The sequence below is a fragment of the Seriola lalandi genome, unplaced genomic scaffold (genome assembly GCF_002814215.2).
Source record: "Seriola lalandi dorsalis isolate HSWRI2012SDOR001 ecotype SW California unplaced genomic scaffold, Sedor1 jcf7180002054694, whole genome shotgun sequence".
Taxonomy (NCBI): domain Eukaryota; kingdom Metazoa; phylum Chordata; class Actinopteri; order Carangiformes; family Carangidae; genus Seriola; species Seriola lalandi.
In genome coordinates, this window is record NW_019525247.1 from 398,927 (window position 1) to 420,298 (window position 21,372).

Genomic DNA, 21,372 nt, shown 5'->3' on the forward strand with positions numbered 1-21,372 from the left:
GCAGCAGTAATATTTTCAAGTGAGCCATGAGTTGGAAAACGTTGGGAACCACTGCCTCACATCACGTTACTGAAAAAAGTAATCGCATTACTGCAACATGTTACTAAGTAATGATTTACCACCCGTCACTGCCTGGTACCGAGCGTCGACCTCTGAGAAAAATAATAACCAAAGCCTGCAGTTCCTCTAATGGCCACTAGAGTCTGGCTCCAACAGTGAGTCAGTCCCCATAGACTCCCATGTTAAAAATGTCCAACTTTACAGCACAAATAAACATGTTTACAGCCTGGTACAAAAACAGTTTTGCTCTCTAGAGCTAATTTCCTGACGACTGTACGGGCAGTGAATTTTTACATAACTCGCTTGTTTAAATTTTATTAAGGCTTAAAGTTCTGCATAATTAAGGGCGTGGCCGCTTTGAGTGACAGGTGGGTGAGTGTATGCTTGCCACGAACCATCACGCACTGCAGTCTCAGCACCACACGCGCTCCTCCTCTTTGCCCATTAGCCGGGAGTTCGGCGGAGTCAGGTACTGCCAAGATGGCGACGGTGGAGCAGCTCACTCTGGGCTTCAGAACGGTTCTGTTCCTGAAAGAATTGAAGTAAAGGAATTATTTTACATGCACACCTGGAAGTCCCTTTGTGTCCAAGTCCAAGTATATTTCCTTACATTAGATAGATAAATAGATACTTTATTTATCCGGTAGGGGAAATTCATAGTAATTTTCGTCATAATCAGGTGATTGATGGAAACTGTATATAAAACCAGATGAGAGTGTGCACCTTACACAGTAGGCTGAAGGTTTAAATATAACAGGTTAACTTACTGAACAACAGTGTGAACCAAAGAGAGCAGACTGTGAAGAAATCTGACCACCTGTGAAGTCTTTATTATCTTCACCTTGTGTCTTTTCATCATCACTGTCACTGTAGACTGCAATGTAACACGAACAAGACATTAATGGTCATAGGGAAGGAAGCAGTGCAGTTTCTCATCAGGCTCATAGTTTCATTAAAGACTCGTCCTGTAAAACCTAATTAAACTGTAGTTATTGTAAAAGACACCAGAGACTCATTATATCATCAAACACTTGAGTCTGAGGGGAAGCTGAGATCCTGAGAACTCAGAGTCTGTGGATCCGAGATCAAATCATTTATTCGGTCACTTGTTTCACTCACATATGAGTTTAAGTGGAGCATTAATAAAACTAACCACAGAACAACTTTCACTTCATGAATATATCGTAGATGTCAGTTTCATTAGAGTTTCTTCAAAGACTCAGTGAGAGCTCAGGTCAGAAACTACAACCACACCTGAGGCCTGTCAGGTAATTCACTGCCGAAATCAAACTCCAGCACCAACTGATTTCCTCTATTAATCATGGAAGGAAGCAGGAAAGATGACGGATCATGTTTAATTTGGCCGGACCATAAAGAGACGAGTGTCGCCTGACACTCACAATCTCTCACTGCTGTTCGACAGGTGGTGTTAGAGCACACACAGTCCGTCAGCTGGGATTACCTGGACTTTAATGAACACCTGGATCATGATGGTTTGGCAGTAGAGGGGCCGTGGGAATGACTGTATAGGACTTCATCCTTCGTTTACATGGCTCTGTGTATGAAAAGTTGTTATTGTCAAAACTGCTGAAAGCACGTGAATCAGATTCATTCAGTGCAATTTAAGCATTAAGAACAAAATCCTTATTTTGCTTAAATTAAATTCATTTTTTTAATTACATTTTGGATGAATTCAGTAACGACCATTACCACAGTCCATATGGACACACGTGAGCACATATGACACACGTGCATGTGATTTTGCACGTGAAATGTGTGGAACACGTGCTGACACATGGGCAACATGTGGTTCTGTAGCAGCTCAAATCAAAATCATTCAAACGGAAAATCTGATTAACATGCATTCAGTTGTATATCTTTAATCTCATCAACAGTCTGAATAATATTAACATTTTTATTGATTGAGTTAAATTTATTTCCACATTTCCAGAAGCTGCTGTGATGGTTCAATAAATACAGGTAGAAAACGGAGCTGGTCACAGAGCCTCTAACTAAATCCATCAGGAGAATTCAGTGTCAGTAGTTCATTAAGTACCAGGAGATATTAAATCTCATCGTATGAATCCATCAAAATCTGTACCAGCTACTCGAGGTCACTGAAAAAGTTTATTATTGTATATTTTCTAGAAAGACGAGAGAACAGTTTCACTTGAGTTTGTGTTTTGCTTGTTAGTGTCTTTAGATTTTTACTGGAGCAGACTGAGATTATTGAGCTTATAAATACTGCAGGCCCTATTTCAATCTAAACTCACGACGTTAAGCACATGGAGCAAGTGCATTTAGGGCGTGACATCTACCTATTGATTTATTTTAATGTGAATTAATGAAGGACACTAATGTTTAATCTTGTGCATAAAGTACAACAATTCTGTGGCAACCTCATCTTCATCATCTCCAGAGAGGGTCTTTAAAAATGGGAACTCCTTTGTGATCAGTTAAAGAAAAAAAAGCCAAAAAGATTTAAAAAAAAAAAAAAGAAACAACACATCCACTCATCCATCTTCTGGGGTTTTTTTTCTTTGTGCGTCAATCAAGAAGTTAGTTAGCAAATTTTCCGGTGGCCTTGTCCTGTGAGATGCTTCTGTGAAGCTGATCTGGGGAGATATTAATCCTCCTCACGTTCAGCTCTGCAGCGAAGCCTCTCGCCTTCTGGTAGAAGAAGAGCGACAGATCCCGGTCGATGAGGAAGTTGTGGTAGATGGTGGCGAGGCGCGTGCACAGCTGCAGCTGAGACCTCTTGTTGCCCAGGTCCATGGCTGCAGCCAGAGCCAGGTGGTAGTAGCCTGCAGCATCGAACGGGTCCTGGAGAGAGAACGGCAAAATGCACGGCCCTTAAAAATTTGGTCATATTATTGTCTGTTGTGTTTGATACAAATGACAGTTAAAAACACATTAATACGGAAGCCAAGTTGGTTGCATTGTTTTTATCCTGTTATTTCGAGATCATGATTCATTTATATTTAAGTTTGTTTATTTATATTAATCTTCAAGAAAAGAAGCACATTTTAATTTTTATTTTCTATTTTCAAGTTATATGCTGTTATGGAATTCGAACTCTAGTACTGAGTAGAGAGCAGCAATGTTTTTATGAGTGAGTGCCCATTTTGTTTGTAGTGTGCATGAGTGCAAAGATGTTCATGCACACCAAGCAGCAACCTCCAGGGCTGAAAACTGAAGCCGACACCAAAACCTGCAGTTCCTCTAATGACCACTAGAGTCTGGCTCCAACAGGGAGTCAGTCCCCATAGACTCCCATGTTAAAATCCAACTTTACAGCAGAAATAAACATGTTTACAGCCTGGTACAAAAACAGTTTTCTAGAGCTAAATTAGATCTAGAGCTTTCTCTAGAGCTAATTTCCTCCTTCATGACAACTGTTTATATAACTCACCTGTTTACATTTGATTAAGGATTAAAGTTATATATAATTATGGGCGTGGTCTCTTTGTGTGACAGGTGGGTGAGCATTTACACCAAAATCTTGCTTCCATTTTAGGATTAGTTGGGAGTTAGGGGCGGAGTCAGGCACTGCCAAGATGGCGACGGTGGAGCAGCTCTTTCTGAGCTTCAAAACCGCTCTTCAGAAACCTGTGAGTGACACCACAGAGGCTACGTCCATCTTTATTTACAGTCTATGATGCACATGCATGAACAAAAGACCAGCGCGCAACACCAACACGTCCTTCAGTCTGAACAACTGAAAATAATTTGTCCCTATTATAAAAACATCCACAGTGCCTGAAGAACAAAGAGGTGGTAACTGTGAAAACTATCACTGTGTGGCAGCTACACAACAAACAGCTCTGTCCATGGTTCTGAAACAGCTGAGCAATAGTCACAGGTACAGATTGGTGAGAAATTATTAGGAAAAAGGAATAAATAAGTGAAATCATAACAAAAGCAGATGCCTCCGTACAGGGAACAAGAGTTCCCTGAGCGGGTTAAGGAGTATGAAGATTAGCACTATGCTAACTTTGTGTTGAGATGGGCCTTTCCTGTTGTCTGTGCAGCGTTTCATTGACAAAATCAGAAATGACTTGGAACTCATCTTCGATGATGAATGACTTGCTAAGTTCTTCAAACAAAGTTCAGGGGCCAGATGCATAAAACTCAGTGTAGATTCATGACTGAAACTACGTGTCGCACAAAACCAGAAACATACACACACATTCTTTTCAGCAGGATTATAAAGCCATGTGTGCGCATGGTTCCACTTTATAAATCTCACTCGTTGAGAACTCGGGCGCATGTGCACGAGCCTCATTTCCACTCCCACGATCAGCCATCAATAATCAGTCAGTTTGTCTCCACCACAAGTGATCAGACACAGAAGGAAGAGGAGAAAAAGAATTTCTCTGATTGTGAAACAGGTACAAACGTTCATCAGTTTACTTTAGTACAATTACTCTAATGTAAAGTTTATTGGGACCAGAGAGTCTTAATGAGGCTCCAACACTGATCAGTCAATATTCTAATAGTATGAAACAGTTACACAATGACTCAAAATGAAGAATAAGAACATTAAATGATGCTGAAGGAAACATTGAGCACAAACATTAGTTCTGTTTATGATTGTTCAATTGTTATTGTCATGGTTTGCTATGGCAGACACTTTTTGTTAGTTTTGTTTTGGACTTTTCGCACTTCCGGTTTTATTTTGTAATAAGGTTTCCTTGTGTGTCTCAGTGTTTTGCTTCCTGTCTTGGTCTTGTTTGTGTGGTAATTGTCTGCCCCGCCCTAATGTGTTTCACCTGTGTTCAATCACCCTTGGCTTCCCTTGTCTATATAGTCTTTGTGCTCTCCTTTGTCATTGTCGGTTCGTCTGTTTATCCCTGTTGTCTCTCCGTTGTTCTCTGGTTCTTGTGTTGAATAAACCTGTCTGCATCGTCCCCAATGTGTTGGCTGCATTTGGGTCCTACTTACCACTATCCCTGACAGTTATTGCTGTGTAAACAATAAAACGTATAATCATGATAATGAATGAAGCTCCGTGAAGTCCGTTATTTTATTTTGTGTTAAATTACGTGTCTCTGATTTAGTATTTCCACTTCACTGTAACATGGATCACTCAAAGGAATATCCTGTGTTTATGAATACCACTTTATGTGTACGCATGGTTTTTATGTGTACGCATCATTTACGCATCTGACCCCTGGTCTTTCAACTCCCAACTTGATGGTCTTGACCTGGGACAGGACTCTGGATGTAACCTTTACAGTCTGGGGGTGCACATCATTGATATTTTGCGGCACATCAGCTCAAGTAGGCCTCAGTCTGAACTCTGAACAAAACAGTGTGGCACATTGTCTCGGTGACCTGTTACGTGACCCCTCACCTTCAGGTCGTAGAAGATGATGTCCCCCAGTGTCTGGTAGACCCTGACGTAGTACAGTGTCTCCTCATCAAACTGCAGAGGTGCTGGACACAGGGTCAGGGTCTTCAGGTAATGGTGTTCAGCAAGTTCATACTGCTCCAGGCGGTGGTAGAGAGAGGCCAGGCGGTGGTAGGCCACCCGCTCATTCAGACACTCACCTGTATGTAAAACACAAACGCATAAAAACACAGGACTTCAAACTGTCAGGAAAAACTCACATGTGCACCACTATCTACCACTAACTGCCTGTGATAAACCCACAGAGCTGCTGAGTCTCTGTGTTGACTTGTTTCTCGTACCCTGAGTGATGCTGATGTCCAGAGCAGTCTGAGCAAACTCCACAGCGTCCCCGTACAGCTGGAGACTGAGCATCACCTCAGTCAGTTTATTACACAGCCTCAGCCTGGTGTGAACGCTGCCGCTCTTCACTGCGATGGGCAGAGCTCGGTCCTACACACACACACACACACACACACACACACACACACACACACACAGGACAATTTGAAAGGCTTAAAGGATAATTCTGAGTCACTTTAAACAGAACTCTTATTGCTATAGTTTCAGCACCTACCCTGTAGAAGGTGATGGCTTTGTCTCTGTCCTGGCAGCTGTTGAAGAAAATGTCTCCTGCAGCTTCCAGCAGCTTCAGGATGAACCTGGTGTCTCCGATGCTCAGAGCGACGTCCTGAGCTACCTGACAGGGACATCAGCACAAACACAGGCTTTTATTCTGAAACTTCTCACTGTGAGTTTTAGTTTACCTGTCAGTGGCAGCAGATGTTCAGGGTCCCACGAACACAGTCCGGAAAAAGTACAGTTTTCTAATACACACCAGTTTTTAGGATTTGTGCAATTATTCAATCAGCCAATCATGTGGCGGCAGTGCAGGACAAAGTCAAGACTGGTTAGAGCTGACAGAAAGACTGTGGTAACTCAACAGCCCCAAACCCCGCCCACCTGGACCCACCATCCAACCTTGCATCTGCTATATTTTTATTCTAACACTCAGAAAACAGTCAGCCAATCAGAAGAGAGGCTCCTCTCTTCTGATTGGCTCACTGACCTGTTGTCACTAGAGCTCCAGAGAGAAGCCTGAGAGAGGAGATGTAAAACTACACTGAGATGGTTTTTGGTTCTTAAAATCACAAATATATTTTCTTGTGGATCAACACTTCAAATAAAACACAGAAGAGGAAAATATGGAGCTTTAACCTAGAGATATTTAGTATCAATGATTTGCTTTTGTTGTTTTGTTTTATTTGGATTATAAATGTTAGTTGCTAGAAGCAGCTTTGTGATAGGCTGGAGATCTTATTGTAACTTGTTAATAAATGATATAAATATAAATGATATATAAATGATTTACAAATAAGGTTCCTTTTACCAGTTATAAATGGTACTAAGTCAGTAGTAAGATTAATATGTAGAAAGCATTAACTTGATCTTGCCAAATAGTGAGCCTGCATTGATGTATGGAAACTGTTGTAACTTGTTTATAATTGTTTATTTCTGTTTTCTAAAGTGTTAACAAACTAATTAATAACCCAACTATATACCATTTATAAACCCTTTATAAGTGTAAAGTGGTACCCCTGCCTCTCACTCAATGTCAGCTGGGATTGGTTCAGCCCCCCCACGACCCTCAAAGGGTAAGCTAGTGGATGGATGGAGCTGCTGGATTTTGATTTTTATATTTCATATTTTGTGGGACAGACCACTCTAATGGCATGATACAAAAATACAAAAGTCAACAACAAAAAAAATCCACCATTTCAGACCTAACAGTACTTTAAAACTCAACAGTTTAGCATCCGACTGACAGACAGAGACTGTGTGTTCTCAGACCTGAACATAAAGGTCCACCAGCTCAGTCTGGCCCAGCAGGTGGTAGATCATCCCGGCCTGCAGCCAGCCGTACGCCTCCTTCTCCCTGCAGCCCAGATCGATGAAAATACCCAGACTGCTCTTGGTGTAGTCCAGAGCTGCCCTGTACGCCCTGACAACATTCACACACTTAGATTATTTCAACAACTCAAACTCATCTTTGACGCACACACACAAGTACGCACGCACGCACGCACGCACGCACGCACGCACGCACGCACGCACGCACACACACACACACACACACACACACACACACACACACCTCTCTGTGCCCAGAGTGAGGTAGAGCTGGCTGACGGCCTCCAGTGCGTCCCCCTCCTGTGCTCTGTCTCCGGTGCGTCTCAGCAGCTGGACCTGGTGCTGGTTGTAGATGATGCACTGGGCCTGGTCTGGACTCTCACTGCCGTACAGACAGCACAGGTCTCTGGTTGCAGTCAGCTGACCTGGCAACGAGCAACAGTCAGTTACAGATCACTGAAACAACACAGCATGATCCCAGAATATAAACCAGAACAAATGCACCTACAGTCTAACAGGTTGGCGTTGATAGCCAGCAGCAGAGCCCACTCGTAGCATCCTTTCCCATAGTGCACCTGCTGCTGCGTCACGTAGAGCTGCCCAAGCTTCAGCAGCACTGTGATGAAGTTCGCCTCATGACCGTCTGAATCCAGCTCTGAGAACAGCTGCACAGCCTCCGTCAGGTGCCTCTGAGCCAGGCCTCTAGCTCCCGCCTTCAGACACAGCAGCCCTTCATGAGGACGAGGAAGGACAATGTCACCTCACAGGACTGAAGTCCGCCGGAAGACCCACCTGTCACACAGCCTGTGTGGTCTTACCGAGGTTAGCCTGAGCTACAGCCCAGTTTGGCAGGTCCTCATACTCTTGGCAGATGTCGACGGCAGCCTGGTAGCTCTCTGCCGCCCTCTGGAGGTCGCCCATACATCGGAGTGCCACACCACGCATGTTGAGCACCACACCTTCATGTTCAGTCAAACACATGTACTTTAGCATGAATGACACAGCCAGGAGCAAACTAAGACACAGAGAATTAACAAAAACATTTATAATAGTCATAAAATACATCAAATAGTAAAGATTTAAAATCTCCAAGGGAAATGTAAGACTATAGTATGCATAGTACCTGAAACCAGTTCTGACAATATAAGTGTGAACATGAGGGATATCGATTGGAAGTAGTTACTGTGGATACTGGATTTAAATGAGGGAAGAGATTTGAGGTAGTTTGGAAGCTTTATAAATAAATAATATGAGATGTCTGTTTCTTGCTGACTGAAGCGAGGTCCAACCCACAGTGCAATATATGTCGAGTATTATTACCTGGCTGAAGTTCTTGGCAAGACTGGCAAGTAAACAGTTGTCAATGCAAACGTTGCTATGTAGCAATAGCTAAACCTACAAATAGCTCCTTTAATCTCTGAGGATGGGCACAATGCTCTGACACGGGACACAGGCTAACCACAGGAGCCGTTATGAGCATGTGCTCCTGTTAATAAAACATGTCACTGACATATAACTGACAACTGTATATAGGGTCGCCACTTTTCCATGCAGAAAAATAAAGGACGCCCCCTCCAGTGGGGGCGCCGCTCCACTGGGGCCCGATCACGTCTGGCCCAAGAGTGGGGTGGGGCACTAGTTGTGGTAAATCATAACTTTAAATATTGTTTTAATAAAATCTTAAGATTCATACTTTGAAGTGCTCTATAACCAATGTTTTTTAGAAATAAGCTTTATAGATATCTTTGAAGTTAGAAACTTCGAATCAATTTTACTTCAGTCAATGTTGACAAATGAACTCCATCTCTTTATCACAACTCAACAGGCTTCTCTAGTGGTAATTTTGTCATAGCTGAGAACAATAGGCCAACATCAGAGCGTGACAGAGAGACCATGAAAAAAACAGCATGTATCCTCACATCATTTCACAGTGCTAATTTTAAGAAATAATCTACAAACACAAAACCTTAGTGTAAAGGAAGATACGAAAGATAAGACATTAATGTTTGCACAATGAAATGCACATAACACAACGTTGGCAGATGCTTATTACTAGCTATTTAACGTACACCTTATTAACTTAAACTTCAAATTAACTTATTAACACACGTTCTCTCACCCTATCACTGACGATCTATCGTTCCTTGTGCTTAAAACTAACCAACCAAACCAACGAACGCTATGGGCAGGCCGGTACTAGCCATAAGAGGCTGAATGCGGGTTGGATGATGCTGAGTTCAAGGCAACTGGGAATACGGGACAAACAGTGTCCCGGGACGCAGTATTTAATTGTAAGAAACGGGACAATTGTGTATTTTACGAGACAGGTGGCAACCATAGTTGTGTAATAATTTTAAGTTTCATCTTGCTGTAACATGTAACCATAAAAATCCACTGACCCTCCAGGGGGCTTGTGCAGTGCTCTGGCATTGAAGACAGGACCGAGTCCAGTATGTCCAGAGCCACACCAGGCTGTTGGTCGTCGATGTGAAGCCATGCCAGCCAGATGAGGGCGCTGTTTCTCTCTGGCACTGAGATGGGGACTTGCTGTAAAGGTGGACTGTTGTTGATGAGGCGATGCATTTGGTGGATGGCGTGGCCAACCATTCTGTGCTTATAAAACAGCTGGCAGAGACATACAGTCAGCTGATGGAACAAAGTGTGGTGTTGGTTCTTCCCTCCTCCCTGGAACTTGGTGAATGAGAGGGCCTGGTGTAAAAATGGCGCCACTTGAGGCGGGACGGAGACATCTTGCTCCGTGATCCCATTCAGTTTGTGTACATTGTCCAGAACCAGACCCATGCTGTGAAGACAGTCGCTCAGCTGGGCAGACGGCTGCAGAGAAGCTCTCCTTGCTGAACTGACGCTGAGGTGGGGGAGGCAGAGTTGACTGTAGAGCCTCCCCAGGCTGAGGTATCCATGACTCAGAGAGATGCTCCATGTTCTTTGAGCTTCAGCACAAAGAACAAGTAGTCTTTCAAGATAGGGGACAGCTTGAGCCCCATCAGCGTGGGTCCAGTGGTGCTTTGCCAACAAGTAACAAGCCCGGGCCTCTGCCTTTCTGTTGTGGGAGAGCACAGCTTTCTTGAGGATGTATTTAAGAGCAGAATTGTCCTCTAAGCTCTGCATGCAGTCTGGGATTCCCAGAATCAAGGCAACGAGTCGTTGAGTCACAGCAAAGAAGCTCTCTGTGTTTTTCTGCAGCAGGTAAATGGCGGCCAGGTTAGAATAGATACTGGCCAACAGCTTGAAGTCCCTGAAGCCCTCCCGTGGAACGCTGAGGGCTTCCTCAAAGTAAACCCGAGCCTGGCTGAACTTTGACCTCCCAGCGCAGAGCTTACCCAATAGGAAGCACAAACGAGTCTGTGACCAGAAGAGTCGCTTCTTCCTGGCTGTTTCCCTGGCAACAGCCAGGAAAGCGATCAGCTGATCCTCGTCAGAGTGACCAGAGAAGGTGGAGGAGGTGAGGAGTTCAGAGTTGAGACCGTACAGGACGCCAAACTCTGCTTTGTAGAGCTGTCCCTCCAGAAACGAGAAGAGGGGAATGAAGCTCTCAGTGTTGTTGTTTCCTTCAACAATCGGGTGAACGGTGAAACGGGGGGGGCTCGGGTCTTCAGCCTCTGTAGACGGAACCGAGTCCTCCCGAGACCGTTTCATGGTCACGGTGAGATCTGGTGCTGAGTCTTTTCCCTGATCCAGAATCCTCTGAATGTTCATCTTCAGCTCAGTCTGCTGAGTCTCAGCTTCACTCAAACAGCTGACTGCAACAGAGAAATGGATGGAACAAGCAAAACTAAACTAAAGAAGAGACAAATAAAAAACATGTTCATATGACATTTAAGCAGAAACGCTTACCTAATGGTTTCTTCTCAGAGTCTTGGCAACTGATAACATCTGAGATTGAACAAGAAAAAGTGAATGAGACAACTTCCTAAAAACAACGATTCAGTTCAAATCCAATTGTAAAATGTTTTAAACATTGGTTTCATAAATCAAGAACGGTCCGGCACATCAGTGAGCTTCCTCGTACATGTTCAGACTGACAAGAGGTCACATGGGAGGAGCTGCATTGTTGGGAGTTCATCACTTCCCCACAGCGGCAAATGAAAAACTGAAATACAATAAAACTGGAATCACCTCCTCGTGGTTGTTTCAACCAGCCAAGTTACAGGACATGTGGTCACGACCTCTCCTTCCTGAGTTACAGTTACAGTTTGATGTCATTATGATGTCAATGTGAAGTTGACCTTTGACCTTTTGGATATAAAATGTCTTCTCTGGATCATTTTATCCATATAGACATTTTTGTTAAATTGTGCCTTAATTACTGAATGAATTTGTGAGTTATGGCCAAAAGGATGTTTTGTGAGTCTGGTTGTCATGACGCCTGTGCTGAGCTCACATTAACCCAGAGTCTGTTCTCCTCCTTGTCTTTACTGCTCTGTGTGTGTGTGGTGGATTCTGCTCATTTCACTCCCTGGTCTCTTCAGTTATAGAAGAAACAACCTTAACACTGCTGCCGTGAGCCAATTCCAATTAAGTAGGTTCTTCGGATCATCCCTGTTCATAACAGTGTGTTACTTTTGTTTTGTCAGAGGTGAGAATACATTCAACAGATTTCTGTCTTCCTTACAGTTTTGATACGTGTGGTCAGAGGATGTCGACATCTTCATCGTCCCCAGAGGATGAATCCTAATGACTAGCACGATCACACAGCTGACTGGTTTTGACTTCTACTGAAGCATCTTGACAACTGTGGACTGCCATGAAATTAGGCTCATATATTTATGCAGGAAACTACAGTAATCCTTTGGTTCACGAGCAAATACCTGCAAAGTTTATGACCCATCAGCCTCAGCTGGACTGGAGTGTTTAGTGCTAATTAGCATGCTAACACACTAAAGTAAAATGGGGAACATGGTAAACTTTACACCTGCTGAACATCAGCACTGCAGCCTCTCTTACCCAGTTTGTAGTTGTGACCAGTGTCATCTTGGGATCTCTTCTTCAGTAAAGTCGTCGTCTCCTCTATGACTTTGTCCTCCTGCAGACTGAAGAACGTCCCGTCCTCTTTCTCCAAAAAAATATCTGCTGAGCTGCAGAGAAGAGAACAGCATATAATCCTGTTGTAAACAGTGACAAGAAAACATGTGAAGCCTCTGGAACGGCCTGTTTTTCTGCATTAACTGGCCACCTGACAAGAAAACACTGATTTGTTTGTCATTAGTTCAAACAGATTGGGTTTGTTCATTATTGTTACTTTGATGAAGATCTGATCAGATTTTAACACAAATTTAAACATAAGTGAAGATAATTCCAAAAGCTTCACCTACTTTCTCTTACCACTGTGCTCTATTGTAAAATTACTGAATGTGTGTTTTATAATACAATATATCCACATATACTACATAATAGATGACATATAATTAATATCGGTGATACACCCACTCGCAAATGTCAGTGGACGGTTTCACTAGGCTCGTCTTGACCAGACCCACTTCTCCTGTCGCCTCCTTTCTCCCTGTGAACCAATCAAAACAAGACACCAGGAGTCCCACAATGATGATACGATCACCTAGTTCCATGCTCAGCTCATCTGGGCCCTCAGCATCATATTCCTCTGTAGCCACACAGGTGCCCCTGGCTGAACAGAGCAGAGTGAACATTAAGGCTTTTAATTCTCTTCAGGAAACACTAAACATAACATATCATTGATAACTGTAGAGAGGGCTGCTGTAAGCTCTTCATATACTGTATCAAACTGATGACAGCAGTTGAATTGTCAGTTGAACAAGGAAAATGTATGTATTTTACGGCTGAAATTTTTTAATATATTGTTGAAATACTATAAAAAAGTTAAAGTTAAATGGCAGATAAAATGTAATTCCTGGTTGAAATGGTAGTTTAACGCTCCATATTTTCCTCTTCTGTGTTTTATTTGAAGTGTTGAGCCATAAGAAGTTATATTTGTGGTTTTAAGAACCAAAAACAATATAAATGTAGTTTTACATCTCCTCTGACTTCTCCCTGGAGCCAATCAGAAACCTCTGGAACTTTGTGATGTCACAACAAGACAGTCACCACCCTCAGGCTCTGAGCGTTTCTTCTGATTGGCCGACTGTTTTCTGAGTGATCCAAAGAATATTGCAGATTTCAGGTAAACACTCAGAGAAACCAAATCCTACAAGGTTGTGCAGTGAGAGTGGTGACTGCTTTGTTGTGACATCACAAAGTTCCAGAAGTCCTGACGGCTGGTTTTAAGGCTCAGTTTCTGAATACAGGCTGTGTCCATTTCTCTGTGGACCGAGCGCTTTAATACAGTCACAGTTTTACTAAAGAACCTAGACCTGCTTTATAATCAAACAACACATGGACATCTCCCTCTATACTATATTGACCTTTAATATAAGCCCTTAACAAAGCCGAAGTACCATCTGAAGTAAAAGGATTTGAAGATTCAGCTAAACTTTAGGCATGAATTGGAGTTAAATCAAGTCTATACTACTACTATTACTACTACTACTACTACTAATAATAATAATAATGATAATAATGATGCAGTTGAAACATTTGGAATTGTTGAAATACTGTAAAAAAGTTGCAGTCAAAATGTAATTCCTGAAGAAAGATGAAATGATAAAATAAAACTGAAATGTTAAAATAGTAGCCCTACAGTACTATAAAGTTATACGTAAAACACTTAATTATGAACATGATTCTAAGTTATATAAGGGCATTTCTCTCTTTTTTATATGTTTATATGTTTTATATGTTGAAACCACCCTCCATAGCTTTTACTGCTCTTACCAAACTGCAGAGGGAAGTCACAGGCAGGTTTGCCATCTCCAACTAAAATGCTCTCAGAACAGGATTTGAGAAACCACCTGTGAATACATGGATTATTAGACCAGAGCAGAACAGCGCCTGTCTACTGTATGATCAGGTCAGTGTGAGATCCTATGAGATGTGTTGAGTCCACACAGCTCTGTGTGTACAGGCGACTCACTGATGAAAAGGAATGACTGGCTCCAGAGCAGGTTTGGGTGCAGTGCCCCGGGCTCCGTCAGCTAGGCAGAGAACAGTCCAACCTGAGCCCATGAAGGGAGGCTCAAACTGGGCTATGTCTCCCTGCTCCAGGTACAGGTCTCCACCAGAGATGGAGCTGTCAAACATCTGGTTGGCGCTGCAACTAGCAAACAACGAACCTAAGGACAGAGAGTGAGGTTATTGTGTCTGTCTTAGCATTTGTAGTGATATTTATATATTCTCTGTCTGTCATTCTTTAGCTGCTGTATATTTGCACTTTTATAACAGTGCACTTATTCTTCTTCTGCCCTGTACAGCCTCGCAGCAGACATCTCATCTTCTGAGTGACAAGCCGATTTCATCACCTACCCTCCTGCATGAGGATGCGTTTGTAGATAAGGTTGAGCGTTTCCTCCTGAATGGAAACTTCAATAGCAACGTCGTCCTCTAAAGAACTGAGCCAGAACGTCTGGTCCAACAACAAACTCTCCATACACTGACCCAGGAAACCTGGAGGAGAGGAGGAGGAGCAGAAAAGTGATGATCATATTTTACTATGAAACAGACATACATCGTTAATATCATGTAATAATTATCATTATTAATTTAGCACTGTTGCATTAGTACAGATAGTTCAAAATATTGCAAAAGATGCCACTGACAACTATATTATTTTATTTCATTACAAACATACCTGTATTGTAATATGTGGTGAACTTCCATATCTCCTCAAATGTTTTGAATCTCACATAAATAACTTTTTCTTCACTGTTGATGGAGATGACGTGAGCAGACAGCTCCTGCAGACAGAGACAAGACAGATGTCATGACTACAGACACTCCTCGATGTTACAGTTTGGGTCGGTGTATTTGGGTTGAAGTAGAGAGTGGAGGGAGGGGAGAAAAGCAGAGGAGGCAAAAACTTCCACAATACTCGTGGTTTATTAACTCACTACACTTCACCTTTACCATGCCTGGCTGGACGGCTCTTTACAGTTTAAAAGGACACAAGCTTAATAAGTCAGGCGGTCAGGTGTGTGTGCGTGTGTGTGTGTGTGTGTGTGTGTGTGTGTGTGTGTGTTTGTCATGAGCTGTACCATGAAGAGAGCGTTGACCTTGGTGCTGTCGACCTGCAGAACACGCAGTTTCCCTCTCAACATTTCCTTTAACTGGTCGTCTGCAGGAAGACGCTCAGGACCTCTGACCAGCTCCAGCTGCACAGGCAGAGCTGAACACAGAGAGCAGTCAGAGAACAGGCAGAGAACAGGCAGAACACAGAGAGCAGTCAGAGAACAGGCAGAGAACAGGCAGAACACAGAGAACAGGCGGAGAACAGGCAGAACACAGAGAACAGGCTGAACACAGAGAGCAGTCAGAGAACAGGCAGAGAACAGGCAGAACAGTCAGAACACAGTGAGAAAAAAGGTCAGATGATGTCTGACTGATGGCAGACAAATGTCAGAATAATGTCTGAATGATGTCATAATAATGTCATAAAATTGTCAGATTAATGTCTGAATCATGTCAGAATAATGACATAATGACATCATTATAATGGAATAATAAAGTCAGAATAATGTCAGAATGATGTCAAAATAATATCATATTGATGTCATAATAATGTTATACAAATGTAAGAATAATGTCATAATGATGTTGTGATAATGTCATAATGATGTCAGAATAATGTCATAATTACATAATAATGAAGTCAGAATAATGTCACAATAATGTCATAATGTCCTGATAATGTAAGAATGATGTCATAATTGTGTCATAATAATTTCAGAATGATTTTAGAATAATGTCAGATTAATGACATAATGACATCATTATTATGTAATAATAAAGTCAGATTAATGTCAAACTGATGTCATAATTATGTCATAATGATAACAGAATGATGTCAGAATAATGTCAGAATTATGTCAGAATAATATCAGAATGATGTCATAATTATGCCATAATAGAATCAGAATGATGTCAGAACAATGTCAGAATAATGTCAGAATGATGTAATAGAATCATACAAATATCAGAATAATGTCGGAATAATGTCATAATGATGTCAGAATAATGTCATAGTGTCATAATTATGTAATAATGAAGTCAGAATAATGTAAGAATGATGTCATAATAATGTTATAATAATGTCATACCGATGTCAGATAATGTTGGAATAATGTCAATATGACATCATTATTATGTAATAATAAAGTCAGAATAATGTCAGAATGATGTCAGAATAATATCATATTGATGTCATAATAATGTTATAAAAATTTCAGAATAATGTCAGAATTATGTTGGAATAATTTCATAATGTCATAATTACGTAATAATGAAGTCAGAATAATGTCATGATAATGTAAGAATGATGTCATAACCATGGCATAATTGTGTCATAATAATGTCAGAATGATTTTAGAATAATGTCACAATAATGTCAGAATGATGTCAGAATGTCATAATTATGCCATAATGATGTCATTATGACATACAAATGTCAGAATAATGTAATAATGATGTCATAATAATGTAATAATGATGTCATTATAATGTCTTCAAATTGTCAGCATAATGTCAGAATAATGTCATAATGATGTCATAAACATTTCATAATAAAGTCAGAATAATATCAGAATGTTAGAATAATGTCATAATGATGTCAGAATAATGTCATAATTATGCCATAATGATGTCATAATGATGTCATAAATATGTCATAATAAAGTCAAAATAATGTCAGAATGATGTCAGAATAAAGTCAGAATGATGTCTTAATGACTGTGCATGACTGTTGATGCTCAGTCTTTCTTTTTGGACTCCCTAAGAGAATTAAATCTTAATCCACCTACCATTTCCTGATAGTGGTATAACATATAATAGATCTGTGTTAATCCTACTAACTCAGTTTCCTTTACAGATACCTGAAACACTCTGATGGACAATGAGACCTGTCATGTTTCTGACCAGCAGTTGACAGTATGACCACCTTTTCATGTGATGAATGATTGTGGCTGTTGTTGTTAGATTTAAACCATGAGATTGATTCACTCCATGATTAAACTCCACAGTGCTCCTCTTCTATAAACCCATGCAGTAATTTGACTCGATGATGACACTGTGACCGACTGTCAGATTAATGAGTGACTTTGGAGGAACTCACAGGTTCAAGGTATAAACCACTTCAGATTCTGTCACATGATTTTCCTCTGAGTCTGTTTTACAGGTCATGTGTTTACTCTCATGACCCTTTGACAGAGCCACTGACAGCAATGCATCATGGTACATTTGCTCTGTTTTATCTTGAATATAAATATCAACCTCTAATGGGCAGTACACAGTGACCTGTACTGACTATATACACTGATGGCTGCCAGCAAAAAGGGGGACGTGGTGTCACATGCCACTTCCCAGTGGCATCAGACACATATAAGACTGGCACACAGATGGCACATGCCAGACAGTAAGCAGTGGTATCTGCAGGTGGAACAAGAATGACAGACGACAACCAGTGGAACATCACCAACATACAGTCAAAAGCTCCATATGCCCCTAAATCAACAGAGGCGTAACATCAGGTGCTTTTTTTATCTCTGCATCACTAATGACATCAGACAGACTGAAGTTACCTGCCGGGACGTTCTCCTCACATGTTGACGGAGTTCCCTTCACACTGACAGCATCTGTTCAAAACATTACAGAGCACAGCTGGAGTCACACAATATCAGTACTACAGCTGTTATGACTGACCTGTCTTCACCTGTGTTTCTGTCACCAACAGGAATCACAACAAGCAACGTTCACCACATCTACAACAGTGTCAGTCAGAGCTACGGCAAGAGCATCTTAATAATCATTCCGGACATTGTAAAGTGGCTTAAACGTTCAGTGAAGTGAAAGGAAGGTTGCGGGTTTGACCTCTGACCCAGCAGGACAGACTCCGTGTGGGAGACCCTCCTCCCCCAACCACTGCTCTCAGATCAGACTGTGGTCATGTTGAGCTGTCCAACCAGAGGAGACTGTCACTATCAGAGTGAAGTCTCTTTATTTACCTTTACATTCATTTACTCATTAAAAATAATGTCAATAAGGTCTTTTGTAATGTAATTTTAAGGGATTAATCAATGCATAAAGTAATGGATTAATGTAGTTTAATGGATTATCTGCGTGGTTTAAATTAGCGGCCTGGTTAAAACTGACCAAACACAATGAAATGTCTTAAATCCATGAAGGTATTAATGTTAAACATCTTAACTGAAAATCCATTTTAAAATAAAAATTAAGAGATAATGAAGAGTTACTTCGTAAATGTCAATGTACCTTAAAATGTCTAAGATATTTTATAATGTAGATGTTGTAACTGGTTTTTGTGAGTGAGGAGAACACTCACAGTAGTTGTGGTAATTTAATCTCATCACAGCTGACTATGTTGTAATTGTAATTATACACAATTATATTGTAAATATGTTGTAAATTGTATTTTATCTGTTCTTTAATTATTCATTTTGTTACGTTTGTTTTTGTTATTTAACGTTATCGTACAGCAGCTTTTTAAATCTATTTTACTGCATCTCATTGTCACTTTCTTTCTTGACTTCTTGAAACACTTTGAAACTGCACTGACCTGCAGGAAAAGTCCTATATGAATAAACTCTGATTGATTAATTGATTGATATATGAATAATAATAACTTCATCATTTTATAACTCCCGGCTCCAGTTGATGTTTGGAGGTTTACATATGAATAATTATCAAAATTGTTATTGATGGATTATTTCCTGCCATCAGCTGTTCCATTATCAGTCCCTGTAACATCCACTGGAGCTGTATCAGTTGACTGACATACTGGAACATTAGATCGACCACGTGACATGAGCTGTATGTGAGCAGTAATCAGCTGTTTTGATTATTATAAGAATATTAGTACAGACCCATTCTGCTGGTTCTGACGCGACTTCCTGTCCCCGGTGCTGCTGGCCGTCAGTACAGCTCTTTCTCCGGTACCTGTGGCTCCTGGTGTCTCGGTCCGACCGGGATCATGTGCCCTGCTCAACCATCCAGATGCAGGCGGCAAAACTTGTGTCTCAGTGTCAAGCTCACCGCAGGAACTGCCCTGCTGCTTCTTTTCAAAATAAAAGTCATGTTGACAAAAACGTGTCAGAAAACATAGAATTCACAAGTTTGCATCTTATTTTTTGAGGAGATTGTTTTAATATATTTGAATAAACTATAAACTAAATAACAAAATAAATTATAGCCTAGTTTCTTGTAGCCCATTCACAGTAGTCTGCCTTAATGAATATAGCTTTAGTAATCGAGTTTGTTAATTATTTGTTGTTAGAATAATTATTGAAACTTAAAATAAAAATAATATATTTTTCAAAACATTATCATGTTAAGCTTTAGGCACAAATATAAAAATAAAGAAGAAGAAATGGAAAACATTTTCAATGTCAACATTATCTTTGAATCTTCTTAAGTAGCCTAAAAGTTGGACGGGTAATTTATACAAAAAAGCGCAAAAAAAAAAAAGTGAAACAATGTAATGTAAACATGTAATTGCTCTGATTATTAATTCATGTGTTTGTTAATTTATTATAAATGTTCATGATTTATATGAATTTGTTAATTTATTCACTTGAATTTATTGACTTTATAAATATATTATATCTGGTGTATAATTGATTTTTATGTCTCTTATTTATAGGGGTTGTTTTGGGGAGATGGAGTCAGTATTTTTATATCCTGTAAATGTTATGACTAAATTTACTGTGAATAAAATGACAATCTTAACATCACTATTAATTTGAAATTACATTCACTTAGTTTCCTGTTTTACTCTGGTTAACTTGGCTTGGACACTTTATTGACACAGACCTAAACCCTGATCAGTATTTTATTGTTTCTTCTTACTCCTGTTCAGACTGTTCAGCCTGTTCAGACTGTTCAGACTGTTCAGACTGTTCAGACTGTTCAGACTGTGCATATGAATCTAAACTCAAATGATAATTATTTAATTTTGTGTGAGATTCAGCTTTGAAAAGGTCTCTCCTCAGAATTCAAGTGCACAGTTTTCAGGTTAATAATCACTCACTGAACAAATAAAACTCCTTCTGTGACTGAACCACTGTCTGTGTCCTAAACTGTCTGTTTCACTGTCTTTTATGTTTTTCACAGTGTTTAACCCAGACTGTGAGTTTTTAATCATCCCAGGAACCCACTCAGCATTTCCTTTCCTCCGCTCGGTTCCTCCGTGGAACCAGAGCAGCTCTAAAACTGGAGCAACACTCAGGAATTTATAACAGCAGCAGACGCACAATCACAGGAAGAGGATCACAAGTTCAGTGATGGCTCAGCACTAAAGTGACACACACAGAGTCTACTTACTCCTGTCATTACACTTTATATTACACACAGCGGCTTTCAGGTGACAAAGTGGTGTAAAGTACAACGTGGTGTGAGTAAGTCTCACATGTATTCATTTGGAGAGAATTCGTACTGACGTCTTTCTGCCTGCCATGATGAATATAATGATATAACACTTGCATCTAAAGCAGTGGTGAGCAGCTGTGGCCTACCTGCACAGATTAGACAGGGCTGAAAAAAAGTGTCTACAAACTATGATTTTTGGGTCAGAAATTGTAATTTACAGTTAATATTGTCCTAAATAGACACATTAATTGAACATCGGTCAAAAATAAGAAGGTGTTCTTCGCAGTAAACAAGTCAATAAATCAGAAATGATCATTTACCTACAATTTAAAGCGTTACAGAGCATTTCTACTTTTCTGTTATTGTGGGAAACACAATATTACACATTATAGTGTAATTTGTTATTCACTCAGTTCATTTAAATGTAGATATTTTTTTGTAAAAAAAAAAAAAAAAGCTCATGAAAATCAAACCTATTAGAAATCCTTTTTCCTCTCCTTTGGTCTCCACCAGCTCCTGAGGGGAATTTCTGGAAATATCCATCT

General features: G+C 40.6%; 1 protein-coding gene across 1 annotated transcript; it reads right to left on the bottom strand.

Moving 5' to 3' along the window:
* Window positions 1–1,914: 1,914 nt before the first annotated feature.
* On the bottom strand, window positions 1,915–19,499 carry sh3tc1 (SH3 domain and tetratricopeptide repeats 1). Its single transcript, XM_023423938.2, has 19 exons — window positions 19,327–19,499; window positions 18,025–18,078; window positions 15,487–15,617; window positions 15,084–15,189; window positions 14,759–14,899; window positions 14,370–14,568; window positions 14,171–14,247; window positions 12,812–13,007; window positions 12,329–12,459; window positions 11,219–11,257; window positions 9,763–11,124; window positions 8,182–8,322; window positions 7,872–8,093; window positions 7,608–7,788; window positions 7,304–7,454; window positions 6,030–6,152; window positions 5,755–5,905; window positions 5,417–5,613; window positions 1,915–2,883 (listed from the first exon to the last, which is right to left on the bottom strand). The coding sequence occupies exons 1-19, from the start codon at window positions 19,328–19,330 to the stop codon at window positions 2,620–2,622; spliced, it is 3,870 nt and encodes a 1,289-aa protein (XP_023279706.1). The 5' UTR covers window positions 19,331–19,499; the 3' UTR covers window positions 1,915–2,619.
* Between the last annotated feature and the right edge of the window lie 1,873 nt (window positions 19,500–21,372).

Coding starts and splice junctions, on each gene's coding strand:
- sh3tc1 (XM_023423938.2), bottom strand. Junction 11,125..11,218: donor CTCTGAGAAGAAACCATTAG/GTAAGCGTTTCT, acceptor TCTCTGTTGCAG/TCAGCTGTTTGAGTGAAGCT. Junction 8,094..8,181: donor TGTAGCTCAGGCTAACCTCG/GTAAGACCACAC, acceptor GTCCTCATGAAG/GGCTGCTGTGTCTGAAGGCG.